Source organism: Osmerus eperlanus, chromosome 16 (genome assembly GCF_963692335.1).
Source record: "Osmerus eperlanus chromosome 16, fOsmEpe2.1, whole genome shotgun sequence".
NCBI lineage: Eukaryota > Metazoa > Chordata > Actinopteri > Osmeriformes > Osmeridae > Osmerus > Osmerus eperlanus.
This window is the reverse complement of record NC_085033.1, coordinates 13879693-13907493: the sequence shown is the minus strand read 5'-3', so window position 1 is coordinate 13907493 and position 27801 is coordinate 13879693. Positions and strand designations below refer to the sequence as shown.

At 49.1% G+C, this 27801-nt stretch overlaps 1 protein-coding gene and 1 long non-coding RNA gene across 2 annotated transcripts in view; one reads left to right on the top strand and one right to left on the bottom strand.

Annotated features, from left to right (window-relative positions):
• Positions 1–27801, top strand: part of pard3ab (par-3 family cell polarity regulator alpha, b) — a 140522-nt gene that overhangs the window by 27267 nt on the left and 85454 nt on the right. The window contains 3 exon segments of the mRNA XM_062480484.1: positions 22252–22426; positions 24624–24811; positions 25069–25212. Coding sequence (XP_062336468.1) covers positions 22252–22426; positions 24624–24811; positions 25069–25212 — 507 coding nt within the window.
• LOC134035924 (uncharacterized) lies at positions 1496–12875 on the bottom strand. The gene is made up of 2 exons (XR_009932368.1): positions 12797–12875; positions 1496–1557 (listed from the first exon to the last, which is right to left on the bottom strand). It is a non-coding gene; the product is annotated as an uncharacterized LOC134035924 (long non-coding RNA).

Sequence of the window (27801 nt, the reverse complement as noted above, 5' to 3'; positions counted from 1 at the left end):
TTTAATTTGGCTCCAAAGACGTCATTTCTGATCGTTTGTTTGTGTGCGTGCGCATGTGAGGTGCTCTAGAGAAGGTCTCCTGCGCTGTTACTGTCAGTGAGTCTTCTAGCCGTTTTAGCTAGCTGTCAACATGTGCTCTCTCTCTCTCTCTGTCTCTATCTCTGAGTTTCTCCCCCTTCCTCGTCCTCCCCCTCCTCTCGCCTCTCCTGTCTTCATCCTCCTTCAGGAATATTCTACAGGACAGGACATGCAGGACAGTTTTCCTGACAGCCAACTAATCAAGCGTGTCCTGTTTTCTGACAAGAAAACATTTGGTCAAATTAGTTTGTTTTCCCCCGTTGGATCAGTAGAACGTTCCTCGGAGATGACAGGTGAAAGTGTGAAAGTGAGCGCAGCAGGAACCAGACTCTTGAGTTCATAGGTTCAAATCCCCCAGGCTGGTGGAGGTGATCTCAGACCAGGCTGGTGGAGCTGATCTCAGACCAGGCTGGTGTAGCTGATCTCAGACCAGGCTGGTGTAGCTGATCTCAGACCAGGCTGGTGGAGCTGATCTCAGACCAGGCTGGTGTAGCTGATCTCAGACCAGGCTGGTGTAGCTGATCTCAGACCAGGCTGGTGTAGCTGATCTCAGACCAGGCTGGTGTAGCTGATCTCAGACCAGGCTGGTGGAGCTGATCTCAGACCAGGCTGGTGTAGCTGATCTCAGACCAGGCTGGTGGAGCTGATCTCAGACCCAGGCTGGTGGAGGTGATCTCAGACCAGGCTGGTGGAGCTGATCTCAGACCAGGCTGGTGGAGCTGATCTCAGACCAGGCTGGTGGAGCTGATCTAAGACCAGATGCTCCCCACTGGACCAGGGTGACTGTTTGACCTGAGGCGAGAGCAAGGTTTAAACAAGATGGCTACAGATGGAGCATCAATGTTTACTGGAAACAAAAGTTTGTTTTAGCATCGTCGTACCCAGAACAGCTCAGAGATTACTGAGCCCGGGGATTACAGACCTCTGGTAGAGTCAGCAGAGGACACGACTGGTGTGTGTGTGACAGCTGTTCTCCACCCTGTTGTACTGATTTTAACTGCTAAATGAGAGGGAAAGGGGGACGGAGGGGGATGGGGAGAGGGACATAGAAAGAGAGAGGGAGAGAGGGTCAAAAAGGAGGGGGACGAAAAGAGAGAGAAGAGAGAGAAGAGAGAGAGAGAAAGAAGAGAGAGACAGAGAATAGAGAGAGGTAAAATACATAAACATGTAGTCTAGTCAGTGACCGTAGCCCCCCCGCAAGCTGTTCAGGAGTGTATGATAAATCCTTTTACTGTTGGCTGCATCCAAGGGCACATCAAAGACCGTTTCTCATCCATAATAGAGAAGGCCCGCAGCACAGCTGGGCTGAAGAGAAGCTCCTGTTCTCACGTCTTCTTTCTGTTTTTAGAACAAAACAACAACAAAAAAACTTGGATGTACAGATGCTTCTCGGAAACCAGAAGTGGGTTTACAAAGCTTTGTTGACTGTTAAGGTTAGCTTCACTGTGCTAACAAGTGGTGTTAGCTTGGCACGGTTAGCTTCACTGTGCTGGGTTTTAGCTTACAATAGTGGTCGAGGCCCAAGGCAGCCGGGCCCAGAGACACTGAGGTGTTTGTGGAACGTGTCTAGATCCATTCCCCCTGAAACACGGCTCGTCTGCCGTCTCCCTCCACGCCTCAGCCAGGGCGCAGCTTCTGTTTACAGAGATTCAAACATGGCGGACCAGTGATTGAGGAGGCATTTGTTGACCTACCCTGTCTGAGTGTGTGTGTGTGTGTGCGTGTGTGTGTGCGTGCATGGTTGCACCTTAATGTGTATGTGTGTGGTTGTGGTTATACCAATGTGTGTGTATGTCACGCATGTGTGTCATCAGCCAGGAATGGTAGCTGACCACTGCCAGGTTTACCGCCTGTTTTTCCAGATGCCCCTCTACGTCCCCCCTGCCTCCGCTCTCTCTCTTTCTCCCTCCCCCTCTCTCTCTCTCTCCCCCCTCCCTCTCTCTCCCCCCCTTCAATCTCTGACTCCTCTGTTTTTCTCAAGCTTTTCATTGAATGTAGCATCTAATTATGTAGCCTCTAATACTGTGCACACACAAACATGTGTGCACACAAACACACACACACACAACACTGGAGGTCATTACCCCAGGAGTGTGTATGAATACTCTAGTCACCTGATACCGATGGCATGTTTTGTGTGTGTGCCTCAGTGTGTGTGTTTGTCAGTGTGGGTGTTTGCTTGCGTTCTGGAGAAACAGCCTCACATTCTCTGCAAACTAGGGCGGGGCTGACAGCTGCAGTTAAAACACCAGATCACCATGAACACAGACGAGCTACGACCTGTCTGTCTGTCTCCCTCCCTGTCTCCCGGTGTCCCTGTCTCCCTGTCTATCTGTCTATCTGTCTATCTGTCTGTCTGTCTGTCTGTCTGTCTGTCTGTCTGTCAGCCTGACAACACAAGAATCCCTACAGGACCAGCTGGGTAGACTTAAAGGCAAACTGGCCAGGCAGCAGCCAATCAGGGAACAGCCAGTCAGGGAACAGCCAATTAGGGACTGTGTGTGTTGGACCAGCCAGTCAAGAACCAGCCGGTTAGGGACCAGCCAGTCAGGGAACAGCCAGTCAGGGAACAGCTAGTCAGGGATCAGGCAGCTAGGCAGGGGTCAGAGGTCAGGGGTTAAGCCAGCCCAGGAGACACTTTCATCAGATCAGACCCGTCTCCGCTCACCACACCTCAGTCACAAAGCTCGCCTTCAACCCAACAGTCAAGTGGCATTGTTGTGTGTGTGTGTGTGTGATAAGCCTCAAAGCATTGTAAATGTTTAGTTGGTTTCTAGGATCTCCTGAAGACAAAGCAGTCTGAATCAACACACTCTAAAATAGCAAGGTGAAAATAAAAACATTGGTAAATGAATGTTAGTTTTAACGGTGCTTGCTCATCTGTTACAGACACAGATTCCTTTTCTTCCTCTCTCTTTCTCCCTCTGTCTCTCTCTTTCTGTATCTCTATATCTCTCCTTTTCTGTCTCTCTCTCTCTCTCTCTCTCTCTCTCTCTCTCAAACAGCAATACTAATTTGTGAAATCTAACAAATCTAACAAATGAATCTCTCAGCGCGGTCACTGATACTCGAGCTGCTCTACAATGCTAATAGGTCTATGGATTAAATGTCTCTATATTTAGCCCCCTGATGTTGTTCCACTGGGATTGATTGATCTCTCAGGGCAGGCAGAGATGCATTGTAAACTAACGAGTATTGACCCTAGCAAAGCACACTACTTATTGACCATGAATAAAAGGATTTCCATTATTTTTCTAAACCTTTTTAGAGACTGAAAGAACGTGTGTGTGTGAGTGTGCGTTGGTATGTGTGTGTGTTGGTGTGTGTGTGTGTGTGTTGGTGTGTGTGTGTGTGTGCTGTAGCGTCTGTCTCTGGTTATATATACAGCAGGAGTCCAAAAGTGGTCGCAGCGTTTGACCCTGAGGAGTTCTCTGGTCTCCCACTTTAATCCTCCCGGACTCTGAGCCCAGACAGATACCACAGATGGATACCATGCGCTGGGGGCTGGGGCTGGAGGCCAGGGGCTGGGGCTGGAGGCCTGGTGCTGGAGGCTGGGTGCTGGGGCTGGAGGCTGGGGCTAGAGGCGGAGGCTGGGGCTGGGATTAAGGGAGCCTGAGGCTGAGGCTGGGGTTGAGACTGAGGGAGGCTAGGGGGAGGCCATGTGAACTGTAATGCCAGCATCCTTCCGATAAGTGAGATGACATTGAAGAATGAGGGGCTAAACCTGCCTCCCCCCTCCCTCCCCCCCTTCCAGCTGGGACCAGTTTGGGGAGAGGTGCTCTCTAAACGCACACCACCGTCACTGTCACACGGACACACCCAGCCTGGACTTTGAAGGGGTTTTCCTTTAGCATTCACCCCAAGCCAATTAAACACAGCCCGTTTTCTAAATTACTCAACTTCTCCATCTCCTCTGTAACTTCAGCACTCAGGAATATCCCTCCCTTACTGTTATTATAACATTTAAAGAGGCCCACCACCAAGTTAGAACGGGATACCCCTCGCATACCTCTTAATTTTTTTTTTGTAACTCCTCAGAAAGAGAGAGGGAGTGAGCAAGAGAGAGTAGAAGACGAGGCAAGAGGAGAGAGAGTGAATTCCTGATGACCTCATTTATTCCATGGCTTCTCCCCCCCCCCCCTCCTCCCCCTTTCTCCCCCACACAGCCCCCCCCCCCCCTCCCCCTTAATAAGAACAAGATGCCTTATATACAATGCACGGCCACAGCGCTCGATCTGTCTGCCTGGAACGTTCTAGACTCTTAAACCCAGGCCTGGCAGAGAGAACAGCCGGCCAGACTGTGTGTTTATCTGACGTTGGGGGTAAGCCAGTCAGGTCCGGCACATGAATACGTGGTTATGTGTACGCAGCACAAGTGGGCTCTTGACCATAGGAGCTGCCAAGTTACTCCCAGAGGCACGCGAGGAAGCGAGAGTTTGATATTAATTACGTTTAACTGCGCTTAATTTGGTCGGAGCGGAAGGTCGTGTAAACGAGGTCGTTGTGTGTATTTAACATTCGATGTTCATGTTATTCATTTTTTCATGACCGCGACATGAAAATTCAATGTGCCAGCTTTCGTGGTGAGTGTGCGCTAATGTGTATGAGGTTTACGGGAGTGATTTCCTCGGGGTGGCAACCGTCGTAGTCTCCGTAGAAGTCACCGTGGCAATAAAAGCAAGTCTTATGGGAGAACTTGAAGCAGCGCTCCCCTGACTGTATCCCTGTTGGCCTTGGTTGCCATGGCAGCAGATGAGGCCGAGCACTGGAGCGCTCTACAACAAAATAAACGGGATCACCTGAAAACAGATCTCCGTGCTTGTCAAGTTAACGCCACCACGTTCAGCCCACTCCCCCCTTAGTCATGGCTAGTCAGGCTGTGGTCAGGGGTAGAGACAGACCTTGATTTGTGTAAGCGTGTATGAAAGTGTGTGTGTGTGTGTGTGTACTTGGTTTGCATGCGCTTCCGTGTCTAACCGTGTGTGCGTGACTTGTTGGGCAACAGTTTTCAAGCTGTTCGACGCTTTAAAGCCGAATCAAATCACACCCGGGTTCATCACAAGTCTCAATGAAGCCAGGCACAGTAACGGCCCTTATCAGGATAGGTTTTTGACTTGTAGCCTGTTTGCTGTTGTTGTGTGACTGAATCGTTAGAGCTAACCTTCAGTTAGGTACTGTAGCGTCGCTAAATCCTCAGTTTTAGCTCATGGATTCCGTTAACTCTTCTCGGTGTTAGCTTATGGATGCTAGTGCTACAGTAACTCTCCTAAATCTGTCAATGCAAGGCCTTAATGGATTATTCGATTAGTTTACTTCTCAAAGTGTCTCCCATAACTCTTTTCCGATTCAAAGAAGTGGCCGTTGTGGTTTCAAGGTTGTTTGTGTGCGGTTTTACTTTGTGGTTTGTCCTAAAGTAAGCCTGACAGGAACCAGCGGTGGTTATATTCAGCCTTCCTCCCTGCGGTGTTAAAGTGATCGGGTTGAGACAAACAGTGTGTGACAAGTCACCGGGAGCCAGGCCCAGAAAACTGATACTGATAAGTCATGGGTGTTAAATAAGACTGAACCCCCTCCCTCTCTCTCTCTCTGTGTCTCACTTGATTCAGATGGACCCAGATGTTTCCTTGGTTGCACACCCGCTATTATTGTCTGAGAGGGGGTCAGATGGCTGAGCGGTTAGGGAGTCGGGCTATTAATCAGAAGGTTGTTGGTTCGATTCTCGGCCGTGCAAAATGACGTTGTGTCCTTGGGCAAGGCACTTCACCCTACTTGTCTCGGGGAGAATGTCCCTGTACTTACTGTAAGTCGTTCTGGATAAGAGCGTCTGCTAAATGACTAAATGTAAATGAGAGAATGGCATGATGTAGACATGTAGTGTTGCTCTAAACCCTTGATGACTTATTTTATAGTTTTAAGTTCTATGTCCCTATCATGTATTCTGTGTGTCAGATGGATTAGTGTCGTAGACAGTTGTCCCTGTTGTCTTTCAGGTACATTATGCAGACGCAGCCTCTAGGTAAGGACAGTGCTGCCCCCCTGTGGTGTAACGTTGTCATTACAACAGCGTGAATTCTGCCCTCAACTGGGCCTTTGTGACAACTACTTGAATACTGTTGAACTGTTGTAGGCTGGACCTCACATCAGTGAAGTTAATCAAAGGGATCTTAAATATCGGTGCTAGGAATGTGGAGAATCATCCCATTATAACTGACGTATGGGTTGTTGAACCCTTTGTTGCCAGATTAAACTATGTGTTTACTGTCAAGGACCTTTTAGTAAAGTGATGCTTGGTGCAGATGAAGTGATCTCTATCCTGAGGCTTCTTTTCAATTTAATGCATGGTTAACTTCCATTTTGGCATCGTTTCCCTCTATAATTTCTATAAAGTATCTTGACACATACTAATCCAGTAATTACAGAGGTTAGAAGCTGATTTATACACCTTTGCATCATGTCTTTTGTTGGCTGCGTTGGAATAAACGAACCATTGATTCGCTGGTGTTTTCTCAAGATTAGAGCCACGCAGGTTCTCAGCAGTGGAACGCAGAACGTGCGAAGGGGGAACCACCAAACACTGGAGGCCCTTCTGTGCCTCCTCAGACCGCCTCGACGACCAGGGGCCTTTACACGTCATGACAACACCAGAGCTCTACCCGGCAACAGCTCTCCACCGCACCGACGGCGGCGGAACACTGTGCCTGTGTTCCCGGCTGACTGTGAACCACAGCTGTGGTCTGAGGCTTGAACCATGGATCTGTTTGTTGACGTTGTGTCAGGCTTCGGCTCGTTTGTTTACGGGGGGGGGGGGGGGAGAAGAGAGAGACCACCAGTGTTCATATTTGATCTGTTATCCCACAATCCGTCTTAAACTATCAACAAATGATTAGTAGCAGCATAGTGGTTAGAGCATATGACAGCAGATCACAAAGTCGCAAGTTGAAATCCCCCCTGGACTGAAGGTCTCTTTGGATAAAAGTGTTTTCTGAAGAAATACAATATCTATTGATAAAGAATTCCACTGCAGATCACAGGTTTGAATCCCCTTGATGTTTCTTTCAAGGTGTCTGCTAAATGAACACATCAGCATCATCATCATTATTATTGATATGATTTCTTTCTTTCAAGGGCTATCCCTTGTGTTATCTTCGGGTCATTGTGACCCACCGTCGTGTTGCGACAACTTTACCTCATACAAAAATAAAGTGAAGCATTGTCCTTTAACCGTCGGGCTGTCTCAGACCCCCCCCACAGCGCGATAGTTAAAAGAAAATGCTTTTTATTCGTTTTTATATTGGGTAAAATTGTCGCAACACAACGATAGGTCGTTGTGAACTTTCGGGTCATTGTGACCCGAAGGCAGCACAAGGGTTAGTGACTCCAGGGCCTTGTATTCCTCGACAGTCGAGCGTGTCATCTGGGATCGGCTCTCTCGCTGGTGAGCGTGTCATCTGGGATCGGCTCTCTTGCTGGTGAGCGTGTCATCTGGGATCGGCTCTCTCCCTTGTGTGGCCCGTTCCAAACCCAGCATGTAGCAGGTCATCTAGACAGCTGGCTCCGTGTAGCGGCGGACCGCTAACTCTGCTCCTGGCTCTGCTCAGCAGCCACACTGAGCCAGGACCTTTATGGACCTGGCAGGAACACAGCAAACACTGGGCCTGCCACGGAGGGCCCTGGAGACAGCTGACACACACACACTGCCATATGAACTATTGTGGTAAAGTCAACATTCAGACTGACACACTTTTTGAGGGAAAATCAGCACATTTATTATCAGACTCTCCCAGTCTTGGTGAGCCTCACGCCTCTACGACTGTGTGTGTTGCTGCCTGCCCAAGACTTTGATGTACACGTTGAGTATTAACGATATCGACAAGGTGCAGAGCGTTCCCAGGTGCATTCCCGACTCCCTGCTGTAGGGGGCGCTGTGGTGTCAGTGTAGAGGTGCTGCAGCGCTGTAGCAGGCAGGAGAAGGGTCTGGCCTGCCTGCCTGCCTGCCTGCCTGCCTGCCTGCTTGCCTCTCAGGACTTGCATCATGTCTCTATGGGAGCACTGGGGAGGGCTGCTGTGGAGGTGATAGGCTGCTGTTATTGTTGGTCTGTGTGTGTGTGTGAGAGAAAGAGAAAAAGAGGGAGAGGGCGATAGAGGGGAGAGAGAAGGGATTAGAGAGAATTCATTATCTGTTAGTATTTCAGTATTTCTGACATCAGTTTCTGCTATCATCTTGGTACGCGTTTCTGAATTTCAAACCTACATCTTAGGCTGCAGTGATGACTTCCTGTTTCCCGTCACCCCCACTCTTCCAAGACACAATGTGAAGCCTCAGAGCGGACAGGAAGTGGTCAGGAATCCAGCAGGAAGTGGATGAAGGCTGGTAAACAGGATGTGGTGATGGGCCAGAGGCCAAGAGAGACTCTGAAGAAGCAGTTCCCTCCAGCGTCTTTAATGATGAGGGAAGTGTTCACACACACACACACACTTCACACACACACACCTAGACACACACAGGCCATACACACACACCTACTTCCACCGTACTGGTTTACTGACAGTGGAGGTTTTCTGGGGGGGGGGTGCAGGACGTCCGCCCGTGCCCCCGCCCCAACCCCTGCCCTGTTCTGCCCCAGATGTCACAGGTCACACCCGCAGACCTGCCGCCCAGGCCTGGTCCCTGGACACCAGAGCTCTCAGCGTAAAACGCTTGTCCGTTCCGATGCTCTCAGACAAAGCTTCCTAGAAGAGACGTCCCCTGATGGAGGAGCAGATGGCCTCGGACAGGAAGTGACCTCGCCCGTCTCCGCACGGCTCAGCCTCCCGGAGAGACGACCCGACCAGCCGATCCTCGCAGCATTAGCGGAATGGATAAGGATCAGAGGAACGAGCCGCGGAACGTTCCGGTAAAGTCCTCTCGGTTTCAGGGCTGAGGCAGGCTAATGCAGCCGTGTGGAGACGGGGCCCAGGCTGAGATGCTATCTGGGTACAGAGAGGGTGTGATAGACTGCAGAGATACCATGTAGCTTCCAGCGTGCCTGTCTGCAGGGGTAGGGGGCTGGAGATGCAGCTCTTTAGCTCTCCTCTTCTCGAGTGGAACCATTAGAAGGAATGAGTGTGTGTGTTTTTGCACACACACACTGATCTGTCTGGAGTTCACTGTACAGAAACACAGAAGCAGGCCACGCACGCACGCGCACACACACACACACGCACGCACTCTGAGCATTGTTACTTTTAAGATGCATGTTTAAGTTGGTTTCTCTCTTGAACAGAGATCTTATTGGGATTTTTATTTTTGTTTGAATTGTTTATCACTTGTATTATTGTTTTAATTGATTTTATGTAAAGCACCTTGAGCTGCAATTCTTGTATGAAATGTGCTATATAAATAAAGTCTTACTTACTTACTTACTTACCTGTCTACAAGCTGTACATCACCTCCATAACCGCTCCCTCAGCATCCAACCCTCACGGAGCCAGTGTTCCATCTGAGGTCTAACAAGACCTCCTCACGTGGCTCGTCCAATCCCACAAACCCCCTCCCTTTCTCCTGTCTCCGGTAGCAACGGTCTCCTAGCATCCTCCTCCCTGTCAGCACATCTTAATGAGTCTTCTCCCGTAGAGGCCGCGCTTAATTAAGACTTTAGCTCACACACACAAACACACACACACACCCAGACGCTAATGCACCAGACACACATAGAAACACATGCACACACCCACAAGTACACACACGCACATCTATGCATACACATACTCAAATGCACGCACAAACACACGCACACACACCCACACACACAGGTAGTCATGAGCAGGTTCTCCCAGCAGGTTCTCCTTGGCGTTCTCCTGCAGTGAGAACGTGACCTCATTAGCCCGCTCTCTCCTGACCCTGCTCGCCCACACGGACACAAAACAAAACATCAGCAGTTCAGGCCTCCGATTTTTAATTGGCCTGTTTGAACCTGCTTGTAACGTGTTAGCAAAGGTGATTGGTTGATGGGCTGTCTGGTTGCAGTGTGTTTAAATGGCACTAAGAGCATCTCATTACATTCTGATGAAGCAGAAGGTTTGTGTCGTGTGGCTTCATTGGATGCTGTGCGGTACAACACAACTATAGATCATCTACGCAGACCACAGTTGTGGTGCGGTCGGGGTGTGGTTTAGGTTCGGTAAGGTTGTGGTGACGTTCATGGTGGTTGTGGTGCGGTTCAATGTGGTTAGGTCATGGGTGGTTTTAGACTATAGCCTAGACGTGCGACTCCTCAAAGAACTCTATTCCTCCAACCCAGAAGAGCGCTCAGACCGTATGTATGTGAGTGATTGTGTGTGTGTGTGTGTCCTGCGCTGTGTCCCCAGGGGGTCGTCTAAATGAGATCTCCTCCGGGGTGATGGGGGTCGGCCGCAGGCTTCATCCCTGTCTGGCGAGGACGTCTGCTGCAGACGGCTCCTTATGACATCATCCCTGCCAGACCCTGCTGCTGGGGTCATTCAGACACACGCACACACAGACACACACACACACACACACACACACACACACACACACACAAACACAGACTGTGGATATTATGAGTGAGAGTGTTGCCAACAATCATAGCTGCTCACAAATACATAAAGAGTTATGATACATTTGTACAAGGGCCATTACGTAGAAATAGCAGTCTTCACAGTACTCTCCAGATGGGCTCCGCAAGGCTTTCGAGTCTTTGAAGAAGCTTTTAGCGTCAAAGCCAGAGGTTTTAGAAGATCCCATTTGATACGTGTGTTTACCGAGAGAAGGAGAGAAGAAGCACGTTGTGTTTTCCCAGCCAGACACGTCCCAGGTCTGTCAGACATCCCAGCCAGACACGTCACTCCGGAGGAGCTGAAACTGGAGACCCTGGACAGGGTCACCTCGGGGTCAGGGGTCGACTGGGGATGTGGCCAGGCATGTGCCTGTTTGACCCCCACTGCCTCTCCAGGTCAGGAGTGTGTTTGTGGCGTCCGCCAGTCCCACTTAGGATGGCAGATGTACCTCCATACAGTCAGCACACACACACACACAGAGAGTCACAAAGTTCATAATGTCTTGCCATAGTCCCATTCCAAAGTGACAAGCCGGCCTTGCCTCAACCAGTCCTGCCGCCGAGCATGCTGGGTAAAGCGACTTCCCAGGAATCATTTGTCAATGTCTCTCTGCCATCCTCCTCCCCCTCTCCCCCGCCTGTCACCGTAATTGGCTCAGATATCATCAAGACTTATTTACGCGGGCACACCACGCTGGCTCAAGATGAATGGGCTCTGTCTGTTTGTGAATAAACAACAACCCCTCCAAGCAGACGGTAGCCTTTGAACCGGCTGCTCAGAAGGCCTCTCCGGACACCTGCGTCCTCCTCTCTTATCGGGAGGGTGGAGCCAGACTCTTTCAGCTAGCGCCGCCGCCAGAGCGCTAAACTTTCGACTCGACGCAAGCGACAGGCCCCTGGCGCCCATTTTGTGAGGTGATGAAAACAAATGCAACGGTTGTGAAAGGGGAAGGCCCGTGGTTGTTTTTTTTGTCCTGAGGCTGCTGGCTGAGAGGTGTGCAGGGTAGTGAGCCTTCAGAGAGAGGCATGGCATAGCTCCAGAGGGCCTCTGAGGGTTAGGTCTAACTAACTAACACTCGAAAACAGTCCAAACTGTCATGGCAGGTGGGCTGTTTTGGAGCGTTTGCTAGCTGGAGTGTGTCTCCATTACCTCAGCCAGAATCTCAAAGATTCAAGACTTTGCGAATGCGGTTATAGCGCTGAGCAGGAAGTTTTCAAAACAATTGTTCAGTTTTTCAACGTTACTGTTTGTTGTGGGTGGAACATCGGGGGGGGGGGGGGGGTTCTCTAGGGTTGTGAAGTACAGTAGAAATAGGCAATTTATATACAGGTAAACACAGGATAATAATACAGTAATAGATTCCCATCGTCTTTGGAGAGTCAAATGTGGAGGTAATACAGATGAATGATGTTTAGGGTTATGAACCAGTGTTTGAAGTCTGAACGCAAAATGTAGACTAGACTACCAGAGATGAACCAGAATGTCTCTACAAACCTCTGACGGCTTAAAGTGTTGTCCAAGCGTTTCCCATCCCGATATTCAACGTCTTTTCGACGTCTGTTGTCAAAGCTAGGGGACTTAATCACGCAGATTTCAGCGCTGTCGTGTTTGGATTCTACGGTGTCAGGGCCGTTCCGACACAAACAGGCTTTTGTTGTCCCTGTAAACGAGCTAGTTTGTTACTTATCCCCCTGCCAGCTCTTCTCTCTCGTCGACAATGGCCATTGTGTAAGGTATCGCTTTAGGATTTCTGCTGTCTCTGCCGGAGCCGAAACTGCTTATTACAGCGCAGTGCGGCCCTGGTTGTGTTAGAACCTCTCCTCCCCAGATACTGAAGACAGAAGTGGCCACATCCTCCTAATAAACGACAGCAGAGGCTGTCCTCTTCCAGCCTGTTTACTCTCTTTCTCATCAATAAAAGACTCCCTAGTCGCCTTTATCCCTTCATCTGGGGTGCCAAGTCGCAATAGCTGTTAAAACCTTAGCCTGGGGAGAAGGGGGTTGCGAACACACAGCATTTAGTAAGACTGCTTTGATGGGTATGTGGTGGTGGTGGTGGTGAATTGCAGGTTTAGTCGAACATGTTTTCACGACTCCCTCATTCCTCATGGCAGTGTGTGGTCATGGTTGTGTCCTGTCAGCTGCATTTTTTTACATTTACATTTACATTTAGTCATTTAGCAGACGCTCTTATCCAGAGCGACTTACAGTAAGTACAGGGACATTCCCCCGAAGCAAGTAGGGTGAACTGCCTTGCCCAAGGACACAACTTCATTTGGTTTTCACAGCCAGGAATCGAACCAGCAACCTTCTGATTACTAGCCCGATTCCCTAACCGCTCAGCCATCTGACTGACCTCAAAGGTTTCAGTGTGACGTTCTCCTGTGGACGGAAACATCCCGCTGATCCAATCGCCATTCTTGGATTGTTCTGTGTGTCTCCTGTGGACTGGACTCTCCTCCTTCTCCTTTCTTCCCTCGCTCCGTCCCTCTCTCCTCACTTTGCCCTGCCTTTCCTCCTTGCCTCTGATCCCTCGTGGCCCGCTGGCCTTCACCGGTCTCCCTCGGCAACGTTGCTGAGATTTTAGACATGCTCTGACAGGAGAGCCTGATGGGAAGGAATATTAGTGCTGGAAAAAAAAGCTGTTCGATTCAGACTAATGCTATTTCTATTGGCAGTGGTATCTTCTCCACAGACATCCTGAGGTTCATCGAGATGTGTGTCTGTGTGTGAGAGAGAGTGTGTGTGTGTTTTATTTTACCAGTTCAGTTATATTCTCCAAATGATTTGCCTCCTAAGAGACCTCGAGGAGATTAAAACAGTAGAACAAGTAAAACTAAGATTGAATCTGTTATCAATGTCATTTATCTTAAATGTTAAAATGTCAAAAACAGACCAAACACACTCTTTCTTTCTCTCTCTCACACACACACTCCGTCATTCTCACACATCTCTCTCTCACACACTCTCTTTCTCTCTCACACACACACACACACACACACACTCCGTCATTCTCACATCTCTCTCTCACACATGGCGCTGTGCCTTCACCATGTGTGCTGGCATCTTCAGGGAGTCCTTCAGAGAGAGCGCGGGCGTGTTCATTTTATTGATTTGCGCCTGGCTCCCCCTGACAGGCCTGGACTGTGACAGGTTCATTTGGGGCTTATTGGGGTTTAATTAGAGTCTGGGCCTCTGCTGTCAGGGGGCGGAGGGGGTGAGGGGAGAGGAGAGGAGATTTGAGGGGAGGTGTTGAAGCTCCTTTAATAACTCCTCACAGTCCTCTGCTACTGTTCTGGGGAGAGACAGAGGGGAGAGACAGAGGAGGGGAGGAAAGTGAGGAGGAAGGCTGGGGAAGACAGGATATGCATTAAGCCAGATTCCAAAGATGTCTGCTTAAATATTGTGTTGTTGCCTGTGGATTGTTGTTGTCCAAGTCCTGTAGTTGAGTCACACAGAGAGAGACAGAGAGAGACAGAGAGAGACAGAGAGGAGGGATTTATTTTAAGGTTGGGTTACTCAGACTTTAGTGTTTGTTGACCATGAGCAGTTCTGCAGTGCTCTGTAGGTTCTTATGGTTATGTCTCGCTCAGGACCATTCTGTTTCTGGGAAACAGGCCTTGTATGTTTTTTTATTGTCTTCGGATGAGTTCACGGCAGTGGTCCATGACGTCTTTTCAACATTCATCTCTCAACTTCGGTAGAAGCAGCCAGACCTGAAAGCCTGTCTCAGCCTCGGTCCCATCCTAATGTATTTATCATGGTCTGTCAGGACCTTTAATGAGGACTAATCTCCTAAGAGATTTCCCCCTACTTGAAGACTTAATATTTCCTAATCCAAATACGTCCGGTGTCATGAAACCACGAATAAGTCATTGCTGTTCGGCGGTGTCCGGTTTCTGAAGGCGTCAGCAGAACTATAATTTCTCATTAACTGTCCCTGGTTTTCTTAGTCGACCCCAAGTGTACAATTACTGAGATGTCTAGTCCTGGAATCTTGGAGAACTTGGTCTCAGGACCAGCAGTCCCAACTGTCGGACACTTCAGCTGGGTGAGGGTTTCTGTACCGTTTGACCGAATTCCCACTTAAAACGACCATTTTGTTTTTATTATATACGTTGTTTGTTCGCTTGCCATTGTTGCTATAAGTTACCTTCGCAGGACAGGAAATGGAACGTTGCACGCCATGGCAAAGGTGTTGGGCTGCGGCTACTTGTAGTACCATTGTAGCTGTTCTAACCTTGTTTATTTATATATATATATATTTGCTGGATCTCTGTCACGATTGGCTGAGATCATAAAGAAGTGTTTTCTACACGGTTCCCCTTTTAATAGGTTGGCAGGGACTGCAGTTCCAGTGTGATTGGGGGGGAGGGTGGGGGGTGGCAAAGGGGGAAGAACTGTGCTGGGTAAGGAACTGCTGAGCTAGGTTTACGGGAAGGGGGTTGGGGGAAGGGGGGGGTTGGGGGTGCTGGTGGGGGTACCCAAGAGAGGGATCCAGTCTGCATCTACCCTCAAATCTCTCACTTGCTCGCTCGTGCTCCCTCGTTTGCCCTTTCTCTCCCCTTTCTGTTCTCTCTCTCTTTGTAGACCGTGTACATGTATGGGAAGTTCATATGTATACGTTACCTATCTCTTGTTAATTGTTTAGATCTGAATGGGAATCTGAACCCCGTGAAGAAAGAGCTCAGATGTTTCCTCTCTCGCCCCCCCCTCTTCCTCTCTCTCTATTCTCTCTCCCTCCCTCTGTTCCCTCCCTCTCTCGTTATACAATATACGGACATACACACAGGGAGTGTATACATCTATCTCTTGGTAACTGTTTATATTTCATGAATAAATGTTCAGATGTTTCCCTTGTCTCCCCCTTGGTTGTGAAACACAATAGAATGTTGCTCAATGCCTGGCTGAGCTTGGCCAGCTGTGTTGAAATGACACACACACACACACACACATTACCTTCTTCCTGGTCCAACCATGACATCTCTATCACCAGGCAGCCAGCAAACTCACTTAGTCCCATGTAATAGCCTATTGTCCTCTGAACAGACCCTGGAGGGCAGGCTAGAGTCAGACATGTTTATAAGCTTCACTTTCTGCTCTCCCAAACTCTTCCTCCTCCTTTCTCACGAAGGATGGATGGATTAGGTGGCTCCACAGAGCTCTGTGTTGCACTGTAGTATAATTTTTCTTCACCGTGCCTGATAGCTGAGATGAGGTTACTTTGAGATGCAGCTAGTAGATACAGGACGTTTCTTGACTCTGACCACCAAAAAACGGTTAGAATGATGCACTTCTGATCCTTGATCTTCTATATACACTATTTGCACCTCGCTTTGAATAAGTGTCTGTTAAATATTAAAACATTTGAAATATATGTTGGCAGAGGGAGACAGTGTTACACCACAAGGCTTGTCTGCTTCCTGTTTTGGTCTCCAAGGTTACACCAACGAGGGGTCAGTTTTCCCTCCGACCGGCCAATGAAAACAAGCTCCCAGCCTGGGAGAGCGAAGGACATGTTTAAGATCAAATCGCTACAATTCAAGCTCCAGAGGTCAGAGGTCAGGAGAGACATAGCTACTGTGGCGTTGAGGGATCATGTGTGAGGGGGTGGAGAGGCCAACACTAAACTGCCCCAAGTCTGACTCGTCTACTTGTTGCGCAGTTGGAAGGATCCAAGGAGAAGGTCTGGGGTCTTTTCCCATGATGCATGGCTCCTTCAGGTCTTTATTTAAGTGGAATTCATGTTTATTTGGAGAGGAAGTTGTGTTGTAACGTACAACAGTAAACGGGGCTCTAGTGTATTTATGGTTCCTGGGTTCTGGAGTGGAGTCCACTCCAAGATCTGGACAAACACTGTCTATCACGTATAAACACACAGCCTGTGTGTCTCTGTGTCCCAGCTGGGGCAGATCCCAGGTATGATGTAACTGTGTGTGTGTGTGTGTGTGCGCCTCTCCTGGGAGGATTAATACTCTAGACAGGCCTATTGACTGAACATCTACCATCTGGAAGCTCTGGAGACATGGAGGCTGAGATTCTGCACACACAAGCATATACACACACAGAGATGCACGCACCACACAGATACTGTACACATACATACCCAAACTCACGCACTCAACTCGTTCACACTCACACACACACTGTACACACACTGTACACACACGCACCTACACACGCATGCATACCTACATCTACACACTAACACAGCCAACTACAGTTATTTATGAGCGTTTCCCTTCCTGCCTCTGTATAGTGGACACTATCAGACTTCTAGTTCTTTCTGCCCTGTCCTTAGATTTATGAGTCTGGCTCCGAGACTGTGTTCTTAACAAACTTATCTCAGCTTTGCACCAGTGCTGCACTGAGCAGCATAAAGCCGCCGTCAGAACAAGCCATTAAGCTGTTCCTCTACAGCACGTCTCAAAGCTGCCTTGTTAGTTTAACACACACACACACTCACTCTCTCTCTCTCTCACACCCACTCAGTTACACACACATTCTCTCTCTCTCCCTTCCCCACTCTCTGTCACACACATGTACCCTAAACTAGACCTGTGTTTCTGGTTAAGTGTTGATTGGTTTAAGAAACTGTTGATTGAGGTAAAGCAGGTTATATTTAGCTTCTATGTGATTAGGACTTGTTCTGTGTGATGTATGGTGCTCATTAGCCAGCCTAGCCAGCCATTCTTCAGGTATGTGAGTGCTTAGACAGGATTACACTTCTTTAGCATGGTGTTGCATTGGCCTACATAGATAGGACACCAATCAATATCCACTATACATTTATATCCAGCAATTAAATATACAAAATTATATTAATTAAATACATAAATGAATGTGTAGTTTAGTATGTAATCGCTGGTTGTACAGTAATTGTATTGATTGGTGTTTATGGGATAAACTGCTGTATGTCCAAGACAAATTCGAGAAATCACAGACTGCTCACTGATTGGTCAAAGAGAATTGCGACACGGCACGTGACAAATTGCACAAACCCGCCATTTTTAAACAGCCAAGGTACCGGTAGTTTGTTTGCCAGTACTACAGCGAGCGGCATAAAAATAGCGACCGCAACTTTTTGTGTTCACTGGACTAATCGATTAAATGTTGACCCTCAAAACGCTGTCGTCAGTTGAGGAGGTGTGTAACTTTCCTGTGGTTGCCGACGAAAGAATCCAGCGAAAGTGGCGATCGTTGCGTAACTTGCGTCGAACACGCCGACAAACAACAGTTTCTGCGGTGGTATTCTACAGTGGATAACAAACATCGAGTTGAGTTTAGACAGTTCCCCGCAGTTGAAAAGCGTCATTAGTGTTCAACACTTCTAGTTTTTACAGATTGTAAAGTTAAGTCATGTCTCCAGGATTTCAGTGGTCGGTTATCTGAAGATACCAAATATTAGTGAGGCTGTTAGCGCAACTAGCAGTGGACCGCAACTCTAGCTACAGTAGCTAACGTGAGAACTGACATGCGCATATAAGACCTGCTTGATGAGAATCATGGCAACTCAAAATGTGTACATATACAATATGTAGATATATAGATAGATAAAAAGTTATGTAGGACTTTTAAAAAACTGACTGGCTATAATTTCCTGCTGATTAAATAGCAGTTTCCGTGTACAGATATTCTAATAAACAAATAAGTGAATAAGGTCCTCATGTACAATTAGAATACAGTTTCTCCTTCCTCCTATTACAGTTCACTTATCTCCGTTATAATTCAGTTATATTCCATTCAGACTGACTCCCCGGTTTCCAGATGTTTTTTATTGTTTCTGGTGAAATGGATAGAGGGGTAATTATGTTAGAGCTGAAGCAGTTTAGCTCTACTCAGAGATGCTGTGCATTTCAATCCTACCGGAGTAACTGGGGCCCTAGCCTTGACATGTTGTGTGTATGTTTCTATGTGTGTATCTCTCTTTAACTTTGTGAGTGTGTCATTGCCTGTGTGTGTGTTTGCATGTCTGTACACCAAGACTGCTGGGTGAAGGCCAGCATGAAATCTAAAGTTGGCTGTGCTCATTTCAAAACAGGGACAGCCTACATACTGTAAGAATTTGGGGCGGCTGTGGCTCATGGGGTAAAGAGGGTTGTCTGTTAATCAGAAGGTTGGCGGTTCGATCCCCGACTCCCCCCCCAGGACATGTGCCGAAGTATCCTTGAGCAAGACTGAACCCCAAGTTGCTCCCGATGGGCAGGCCGGCGCCTCGCATGGTATGTGTGAGTGTGAGTATGAATGGGTGAATGAGAGGAAAAATGGGAAGCGCTTTGAGTGCTGCTAAGGTAGAAAACACGCTATGGAAATGCAGTCCAATTTGACGAGACACTAACGGTCACTTTATTATCGGTCCTGAGTAGAATCCAGTCAGAATGATTAATGTTCCAGAGTTCTACATGTCATTGAGGCTCTTGGACAGCCCGTCGTATCGACTAGGAGATTTATGAGGGAAATGGTCTGAGCTCTGCTGATTTGGCACGAGCGGGGGTTGTGTTACATTTAAATCACTCCCCAAGGTTTCCTTTTATTGTGGAGGCCATTGGTTCCCCTCCAGCTAACAGTGGTTTGTTCAGGGGTGAGGTGTAGGTATGATTTGTTCCCTGGAATAGACTGATGACATGATTGAGGTGTGAGTGAATGTGTGTGTGTGTGTGAGAGAGCTCTCTACAGAGAGGTGTGGTGTCCAGTACCTGTCACCGACTCACAGAGTTCTTTACACGAGGATCAGACACAGGCCTGTGTGTGGGAATATACACACGCTTTCTCCCTCACTCATCACCTTGCATCTCTCTCACCCTCTCTTGCCAACTTTTCCCTTTCCTCAGCGTCTCTCGCTCACCCTCTCCTCTCTCTCTCTCATTATCTCACCCTCCTTCTCTCCTCCCCTCTTGTTCCCCTCTCTTTCCCCCTCTCTGCTCTCTTTCCCTTCGTTTCTCTTGTAAGAATGTCTGACTCCAAAGCCAGTCAACACTCACTCTTTGAACATGTTTTGTTCCCCTTAGGAAAGACCACCTGTGTGTGTGTGTGTGTGTGTGTGTGTGTACAGTACACAGCCGTGCAGCAATGATTCACCTATGGTGGGGAGGTCATGTCTGTGCTTGTCAACACAGGTAGCAATTAAATGTGAGACGGAAAGGGGATTGTGGTTGGGGGGGTAGGGGGGGGGTTGTGTTTTCTTGTGTGGATAGACAGCCAGGGCTGCATGTCTCCACCTTCACCAACACCATCATCACCACCACCAACACCATCACCCCAATCACTAACCCCACCATCACCACCCCCACCATCATCACCTCCAAGCTCCACCACCCCCACCACCACATTGACCCCCCCCTACAAGCCCCCACCACTCCACCAGTGCTCCCCACAGAGGGAGCACTGTAAGACAAGCAGAGAGAGCATGTCATCAGGAGGCAGAGAGCATGTCATCAGCATGACTCATACTGTAGGGTTAGGAGGCAGAGAGCATGTCATCAGCATGACTCATACTGTAGGGTTAGGAGGCAGAGAGCATGTCATCAGGAGGCAGAGAGCATGTCATCAGCATGACTCATACTGTAGGGTTAGGAGTGGCCAGGGGGGCAGTGACATACCCCCATGAGCTCTCTCCCTGGGGTTTGGTTTGTCATGGTATGCGATTATATCCCACATCCTCCTAGCTACATCCAGAAGGCTCAAGGCCCTAAATAAACACCCAGGCTGGATTCTATGGCATACTCCCTCCATGGGCCACTTCATAATTGGCACCAGATGACAAGGTTTTCTGTGAAAAAGTGGGTGAGTCTTATTTTTATCTCTGATATATTATGTACCCCTGGGGACTTGGTCGTGAGAACCTGTTTTGCTGAGTCGACTTCACTTGGTGCACAGTTTAACAACTGTGGCTTTTTATAATTGGGCTTTAGGGTTTATTAGAAGATCTGCATTGCAGGAGATACAGTACGCACACACACACACACACCCTGCTGTTCCTTTACAAGATGACCTCTGACCTTTACCCCTCCTACAGCGTGAGTATGTGTCTGCCCTGGGGAAGCCGGGTTCTAATGATGTCACTCGAGCTCTGTGGTTCCGCCCTGCAGGGGGCTGATGGGAGAGTGAGTTTTCGTCTCTCTCTGCCCTTTCGGCTAGAAACCCACCAGGGTGTCCCGTGATGCATGCTGGGATGATGCAGGGCTCTCGGACCTAGCCGCATGAATGCACCAGAGCAGACACTCCGCCACGGAGAGTGGGCTGTAGAAAACAGTCAGATATTCATTTAAAGAAAAAAGAAAGAAAAAAAAACTACATTACCCACTGGCGGATAGATATGGACTGCGTTTGTTTTGGTGACCTTTTTGTAGTTCTGTTATGGCTGTGGGGGGATAGAGGTAGAGACCGGGCCAGCAATGGTAGCCCTCAGGCACGAGGCACACTGGAAGAAATGTGTTTTTAATGTGGCCAGCGTGTGACTGCACTGTTAATATCCCCTTTTACCAAGCTTGTATCCTTCCTGTCACTGCCTGGGAAGCTAACCAGACCCAGCTGAAAACACACACACACACTCACACGTACACGCTCACACACACACACACACACACACACACACACACACACACACTGGCCTGTGGATGTGCGAGTGATGGTATGGATATCAAATATAATCAACCTGAGGGCCTTAAAGCCCTGGAATGGATAAGCCTCTTGGCAGGAGCGCAGCTTTGAAGACGTGCAGAGGAAGACCGACACGTCTTCCCAGAGAGGAGACACATGAGCGGGTGTGATCAGGGCTTTAAAGTGACACGGCCGTGGAAAAAGTGGAGAGATGAATCATAATTCATGCGGTGACATGTGGAATTTATACCAACCTGTGTTGGAGAAGCGATATAAAGATTTCCAACCACCGACTCATGTTTTGTAGCCGGGCGGCCATTTAGTTGTAGTACCTTTAGTCATTTAGCAGACGCTCTTATCCAGAGCGACTTACAGTAAGTACAGGGACATTCCCCCCAAGGCAAGTAGGGTGAAGTGCCTTGCCCAAGGACACAACGTAATTTGCACGGCCGGGAATCGAACTCGATTCCCTAACTGCTCAGCCATCTGACCCCCGTATTAGAAAGATGAAGTAGACGCGCCCACTCATCTCACGCCATGATGACCACATCCTGGACTGATAGTGTCTGATAGGTGCTGCTGAGCCAGAGACGGGGTATAGAAAGAGACCAGCATCTTTTACTGACCTTTTTCCCTCCCTCCCTCCCTCCCTCCCTCCCTCCCTCTCTCTCTCTCTCTCTCTCTCTCTCTCTCTTTCTCTCTCTGTCTCTGTCTCTGTCTCTGTCTCTGTCTCTGTCTCTGTCTCTGTCTCTGTCTCTGTCTCTGTCTCTGTCTCTGTCTCTGTCTCTCTCTCTCTCTCTCTCTCTCTCTCTCTCTCTCTCTCTCTCTCTGTCTCTGTCTCTGTCTCTGTCTCTGTCTCTGTCTCTGTCTCTCTCTCTGTCTCTCTCTCTCTGTCTCTCTCTCTCTGTCTCTCTCTCTCTGTCTCTCTCTCTCTGTCTCTCTCTCTCTGTCTCTCTCTCTCTGTCTCTCTCTCTCTCTCTCTCTCTCTCTCTCTCTCTCTCTCTCTCTCTCTCTCAGCTGGTGGCGGTGTACGAGGAGCAGGACCCTCACCTTGGGGGGGATGGCACCAGCTCCACAGGGACCCAGAGCCCGGACCTGTTCGCCAGCGAGTCCAACACCAGCGCCGTGTCGGCCTTCCACCCCTACCAGGCCGCCAGCGAGATCGAGGTCACGCCGTCCGCCCTCCGCACCAGTAAGTGTCACGCGACTCCCCGTCCTGTCACCCTCGCTGTGTCACCTCGCTGGTGTCGACCGCTCAAGCACAGGCTTGTCACTTCCTGTCCAAGATGGACGCTGAGCCAGGGAGAAGATCAAGGAAGCTCAACGACTATTTTTTTTTCTCACTCTTTGTCTTCACCTTCTTCTTTCTTTGTCGATCCTTCTCCTATTGGATTGTTCTCTCCACATAGGAGATGGGTACTCTGTGCTTAGTAAAGACTGCTCCATGGCTCCGTCTACAGAAAAACTTGGATTTGTGGATAATCTGCACTATAGATGGCCTCATAGAGGTCAGACAAGATATAATGAGATTCTGAGATGAGATCTGAATATGCGGTAATGAACCTAACTTAAGTCTGGATACTGTAATTATACCTGGCTAAATCACCCATCTCCAGTCGGAGTAATGAATTCTACCTTAGGTTAATTTGCATTTCAGAATGACTACAGCAGAATATTTATGTTTTTAAATCGAAATTTGGAACTTTGCCTTGACGGCATACATTTTAATCTCCCAGGAGGTGCTGTTATCATACCGATTTTAATTGATAAGATTTTAATCTTGCCACCGATAATAGAAACGCCTGCTCTTTGCTACTGTTCAAACAAGCAAAAGGAGAAAGATCGTACGTTGTTCAGGAGAAATAATTGTTGTGAGCCTTATGAAATCCGGAATCCCAATTCAATTAACCGTAGCCCAGTGCTAATTAAAGCAGTGTGATGACGGTCTGTCTGTGCATTGCCTCCTGGGAGTTGTAGTTCTGGCAGGAGTGGTCTGACCTGTCAGGACACTGTGTTCTCTGCCCCTCTGTTCTCTCTCTCTCTCCTGCGAGACTCACTCACACACACACACACACACACACACACACAGCAACACTCTCTCTCTCCTGCGAGACTCACACACACACACACACACACACACACACACACAGCAACACTCTCTTACACTCCTGCTGACCCATCAGTCACACACACACACACACACACACACACACACACACACACACACACACACACAGCAACACTCTCTCTCTCTCCTGCGAGACTCACACACACACACACAGCAACACTCTCTCTCTCTCCTGCGAGACTCACACACACACACAGCAACACTCTCTCTCTCCTGCGAGACTCACACACACACCACTCTCTCACACACACACCTACACACACAAACTCTCACACACAGCCACACAACTGTTCAAGTGTCTCCAGTTCCTCGTCATAAACAAACTCGATGGCGACGTGTCACCGAAGAAGCTTCTAGAACGTTCTGGAAGACTGAAGATGAGCCATCGAGTAATGGCCGCCCAGTCACTCCCAGCGTCCTGGCCGTGAGAATCGGACTCTTGGCACCGGAGGCCCTTGGATTTTTTAACATCCCGGCTGTGTTTCGTCTCTCTTGTGTGGGCCCCTGTCAGTCAGATGGGCTCATGGAGGCTGGGACAGCCTGGAGGGAGAGGACTGAGTGTGGCTGACTGGCTGTTTGTGTTTTGCGCTGTACCGCACAAACACATTTACATTACATTTAGTCATTTAGCAGACGATCTTATCCAGAGCTACTTACAGTAAGTACAGGGACATTCTCCCTGAGGTAAGTAGGGTGAAGTGCCTTGCCCAAGGACACAATGTTATTTTGCACGGCCGGAATCGAACCAACAACCTTCTGATTAATAGCCCAACTCCCTAACCGTGTGTGTGCTGTACCGCAGAAACATGTAATTGTTTGTCTAATGCAGAGGCTGTTGTGTTTTCTGATAACCTCCGACCCCTCCTACTCCCACGCTCCCCGTTCCTGACGGAGGTTTAGCGTTCTCTTCATGTTTATCAGCACTCGTTTTGGAATCGACGAGTCCATTAGAAATTTACATATATAGTCAGCCTTCCTTACTTCTAGACAAAAAACAACAACATTTAAATGCATGAATTCTGTTCTAAACACAATATTGTCTCCCCCCCAACCCCCTTGCTAATCTGTTTCTCCAGTGACCAAATCAAATGTATTTGTACAGCCCTTTTTATGTCACAGAGGGGTTCTCATGGCCCCATAAAAAGGCACCTAAACCAAACTAGACCCTCAAGCTAGATAGTACGTAGGAGGTCTCCGTTCTCTCTCTGTTCTGTTGTTAAAAACACTCTTGTCCGCCCCTGCCCCTGTACCCCCCCTCCAGACATGCCCCTCCACGTGCGCCGTAGCAGCGACCCTGCCCTGCTGCTGACGGTGAACGGCCCCTTCTCCGAACCCCGGGGGGCCCAGCCAGAAGAACCGTCCCGGAGGAACCCCACGCGGTGGTCCACCACCGCCGGCTTCCTCAAGTCCCACCATCACTCCACCGGCACCAACAGCCTGGAGAGAAAGGTACCGCTCGCCTGCTAACTTGCTAGCGTGCTAACGTGCTAGCCTGCTAACGTGCTAGCCTGCTAACGTGCTAGCCTGCTAATGTGCTAGCCTGCTAACGTGTTAGCCCGCAACCTTCCTAGCCTGCTAACGTGCTTGTCTGCTAATTTGCTACCCCGCTAACCTGCAACCCGCTTTTGGTCTGTTAGTAGTTGGGGAAAACCTCTTTATGGCGGGGATGTTGATTGTCGAGGTCTTCCTTCTGTGCGTGTGAACAGGCTAAAGGTCTGGACACCTACCGCAGCCTTCCCAGGGACGCGGGGGGCTGGACCAATCAGAGAGAGTTCCAGAGGGAGACTGCTCGGTCCTCGCTGAGCGCCAACCACCCCATGGTGGACCGGTGGCTGGAGCGCCAGGAACAGGTAGGAACCTATGAGTAGTTTGTGGAGGGGTATTGTGTGTGTGTGTGTGTGTGGTTTGTGGAGAGGCAGTTGTGTGTGTGGTTTGTGGAGAGTCAGTAGTTGTGTGTGTGTGTGTGGTTTGTGGAGAGGCAGTTGTGTGTGTGGTTTGTGGAGAGGCAGTTGTGTGTGTGTGTGTGTGGTTTGCGGAGAGGCAGTTGTGTGTGTGTGTGTGTGTGGTTTGCGGAGAGGCGGTTGTGTGTGTGTGTAGCATACGTGTGTGAGAAGCAGCACCTCCAGATGACCCCAGGTTCAGTCCTGGTCTCTCACTCACAGCGGTATTTAACTTCCCATCTCACTTTTATTGCTGGTGACACGACTCTTGAGATGAAGAGGATGTTTGGCCTTCTGAGAGATTTCGATCCCCTGCCTCTCCTCTGCAGCAGCAGCTGCTGATCTGGGATTACAATATCTACACCCCCTCGGCCAGCTATCAGTTCACCACACACACACTCTACCACCCCTCCACAAACTACTCATACACACACACAAACTCCACAAACCACACAGACACACACACAGCCTTCATTATCCACACACACACACATATAGACACACACACACATAACCTCTGCCAGGCTGGAACCCTAGGTCCCTCAGTAAGTCTCTCAGTGGAGTGTTGTGGAAAATAAGTTTCAAGTCCCAGGAAACGCTTATTTAGGAGGTCGAGGACGTGTGTGCGAGACAGTGTGTGTGTGTGACAGTGTGTGTGTATTGCTAGGGAGTGTGAGACGCCGATAGTTTTGCGACGTGGCGGATCCGGCTCCGTCGTCCGAGGCGTAGCCATGGCAACGCGCAGAGTGCTCGGAGAGCTGTCGGAGGGGTTTTAATGAATCAGCTGCAGGTGAAGCCCCGCCCCTCTGAACACCCCTGACACACACTGTCTGGTGACAACCGTGTGACTGGAGCGGGGAGGTGTGTGTGTGTGTGTGTGGGGGGGTGATTGTAGAGTTTGTGTGCGTGCATGCATTAATAACGCACACACTGGGGCATATGGGTGTGTGTCCGCATGCACACACCCACCCTGTGCCCCCAGCAGCACAAACACTTGTTTTGTTTAGGTATGTGTGTCTTTGTTCGTGTGTGTGTGTGTGCGATGCTCTGAGGCATGCCTCAGGTCTTGTTTGCCTCTAGCCCTGCCGATGAGAGAGGAGAAAATCTCACACACACACAAACACACACACACACACTCACACTCACACGTTTTAGCATTGACGGGAGCTAAGGATCCTTCAGTAGCGGGGGAACATTAATAAACATCTACACTTAATGATTTTAGATCGAGCGGAGCCTCCGTGTGTTCATCTGCTTACTTTAGCGGCGTGACGGGAATATGAAAGCTTTCAGCCGCTGAGCAAGGCTGTGTTCAAGGCTCCGTACAGCACCAGAGGGCTTTTGGGCCGTCTGACTCCGTTTGTAGGGAGTCAGGTGGCTGAGCGGTGAGGGAGTCGAGCTAGTAATCTGAAGGTTGCCAGTTCGATTCCCCGCCGTGCAAAAATGACATTGTGTCCTTGGGCAAGGCACTTCACCCTACTTGCTTCGGGGGGAATGTCCCTGTACTTACTGTAAGTCGCTCTGGATAAGAGCGTCTGCTAAATGACTAAATGTAAATGTATGATGGGCCTGCCTGCCTCGGGGCTGTTAGCTTCACACCCTGCCTGGGTGAGGGCTCCCAGCCAGTGAGCAGGCTGGGCTGGGGCTGTCAGAGACATGCTGGAGACAGCACACCGCTGGTGGACCGTCCTTACACCTGCAGGTAGGAAGTGTATTAGTTAGAATTTAGTCTCTGTGTGAACGCGAGTGTACGTCTCAAACCTGTGATCTCACCTCTCATCCAGGAGGTCTGGTAACAGCCGGTCTGTTCTCATGTTGTGGTGTAGCCATCCTCTACTAGATGTGGTACCTGCCTCACTATGATTTGGCATCTTCAGACACCAACCAAAGAAATCTTGGAGACATTACTTTAATTTATAGTTTGTAAGAATTAGGAGTGGTGAATAGTACAGTGAAAGATTTTTATTTAAGAACCTATTTGAGGCCATAGTTGTTCTCTCTGGCGACACCACAGGGTGTGTTGATGCTGTGGTCTTCAGTTAAAGGAGGAGAGACTGTGATGTATTGATGGGTGCGAATGCACGCCCACCCCAACATGCAGGAGTGTGGCTTGCACAATCAAACACACACACACACATACACACGTACACAAACACACACACACATAAAAGACGACCCCCCCCCCCCACAGAGAGAGTAGCAGAGGGAGTTCCCCAGGTGAGGCCTGCTCCCTGCTTCAGCATGATAAATCATGCATAGCCACACCGATGAGCCATAAATCACCCCCGCTTTAGCTTGGGAGATACAGAGGGGCTGTGCGTGTCTTCTTGCGTGTGTGTGTGTCTTCTTGTGTGTGTGTGTATGTCGTCTTTTTGCACGTGTGTCTTTTTGCATATGTGCTTGTGTCTTTTTGCATGTGCTTGTGTTCGGTGTGTGTGTGTGTCTCCCTAATAAGACAACTGAATGTGGGCGCAGTGTCTCTCCAGTCCTCCAGGAGCA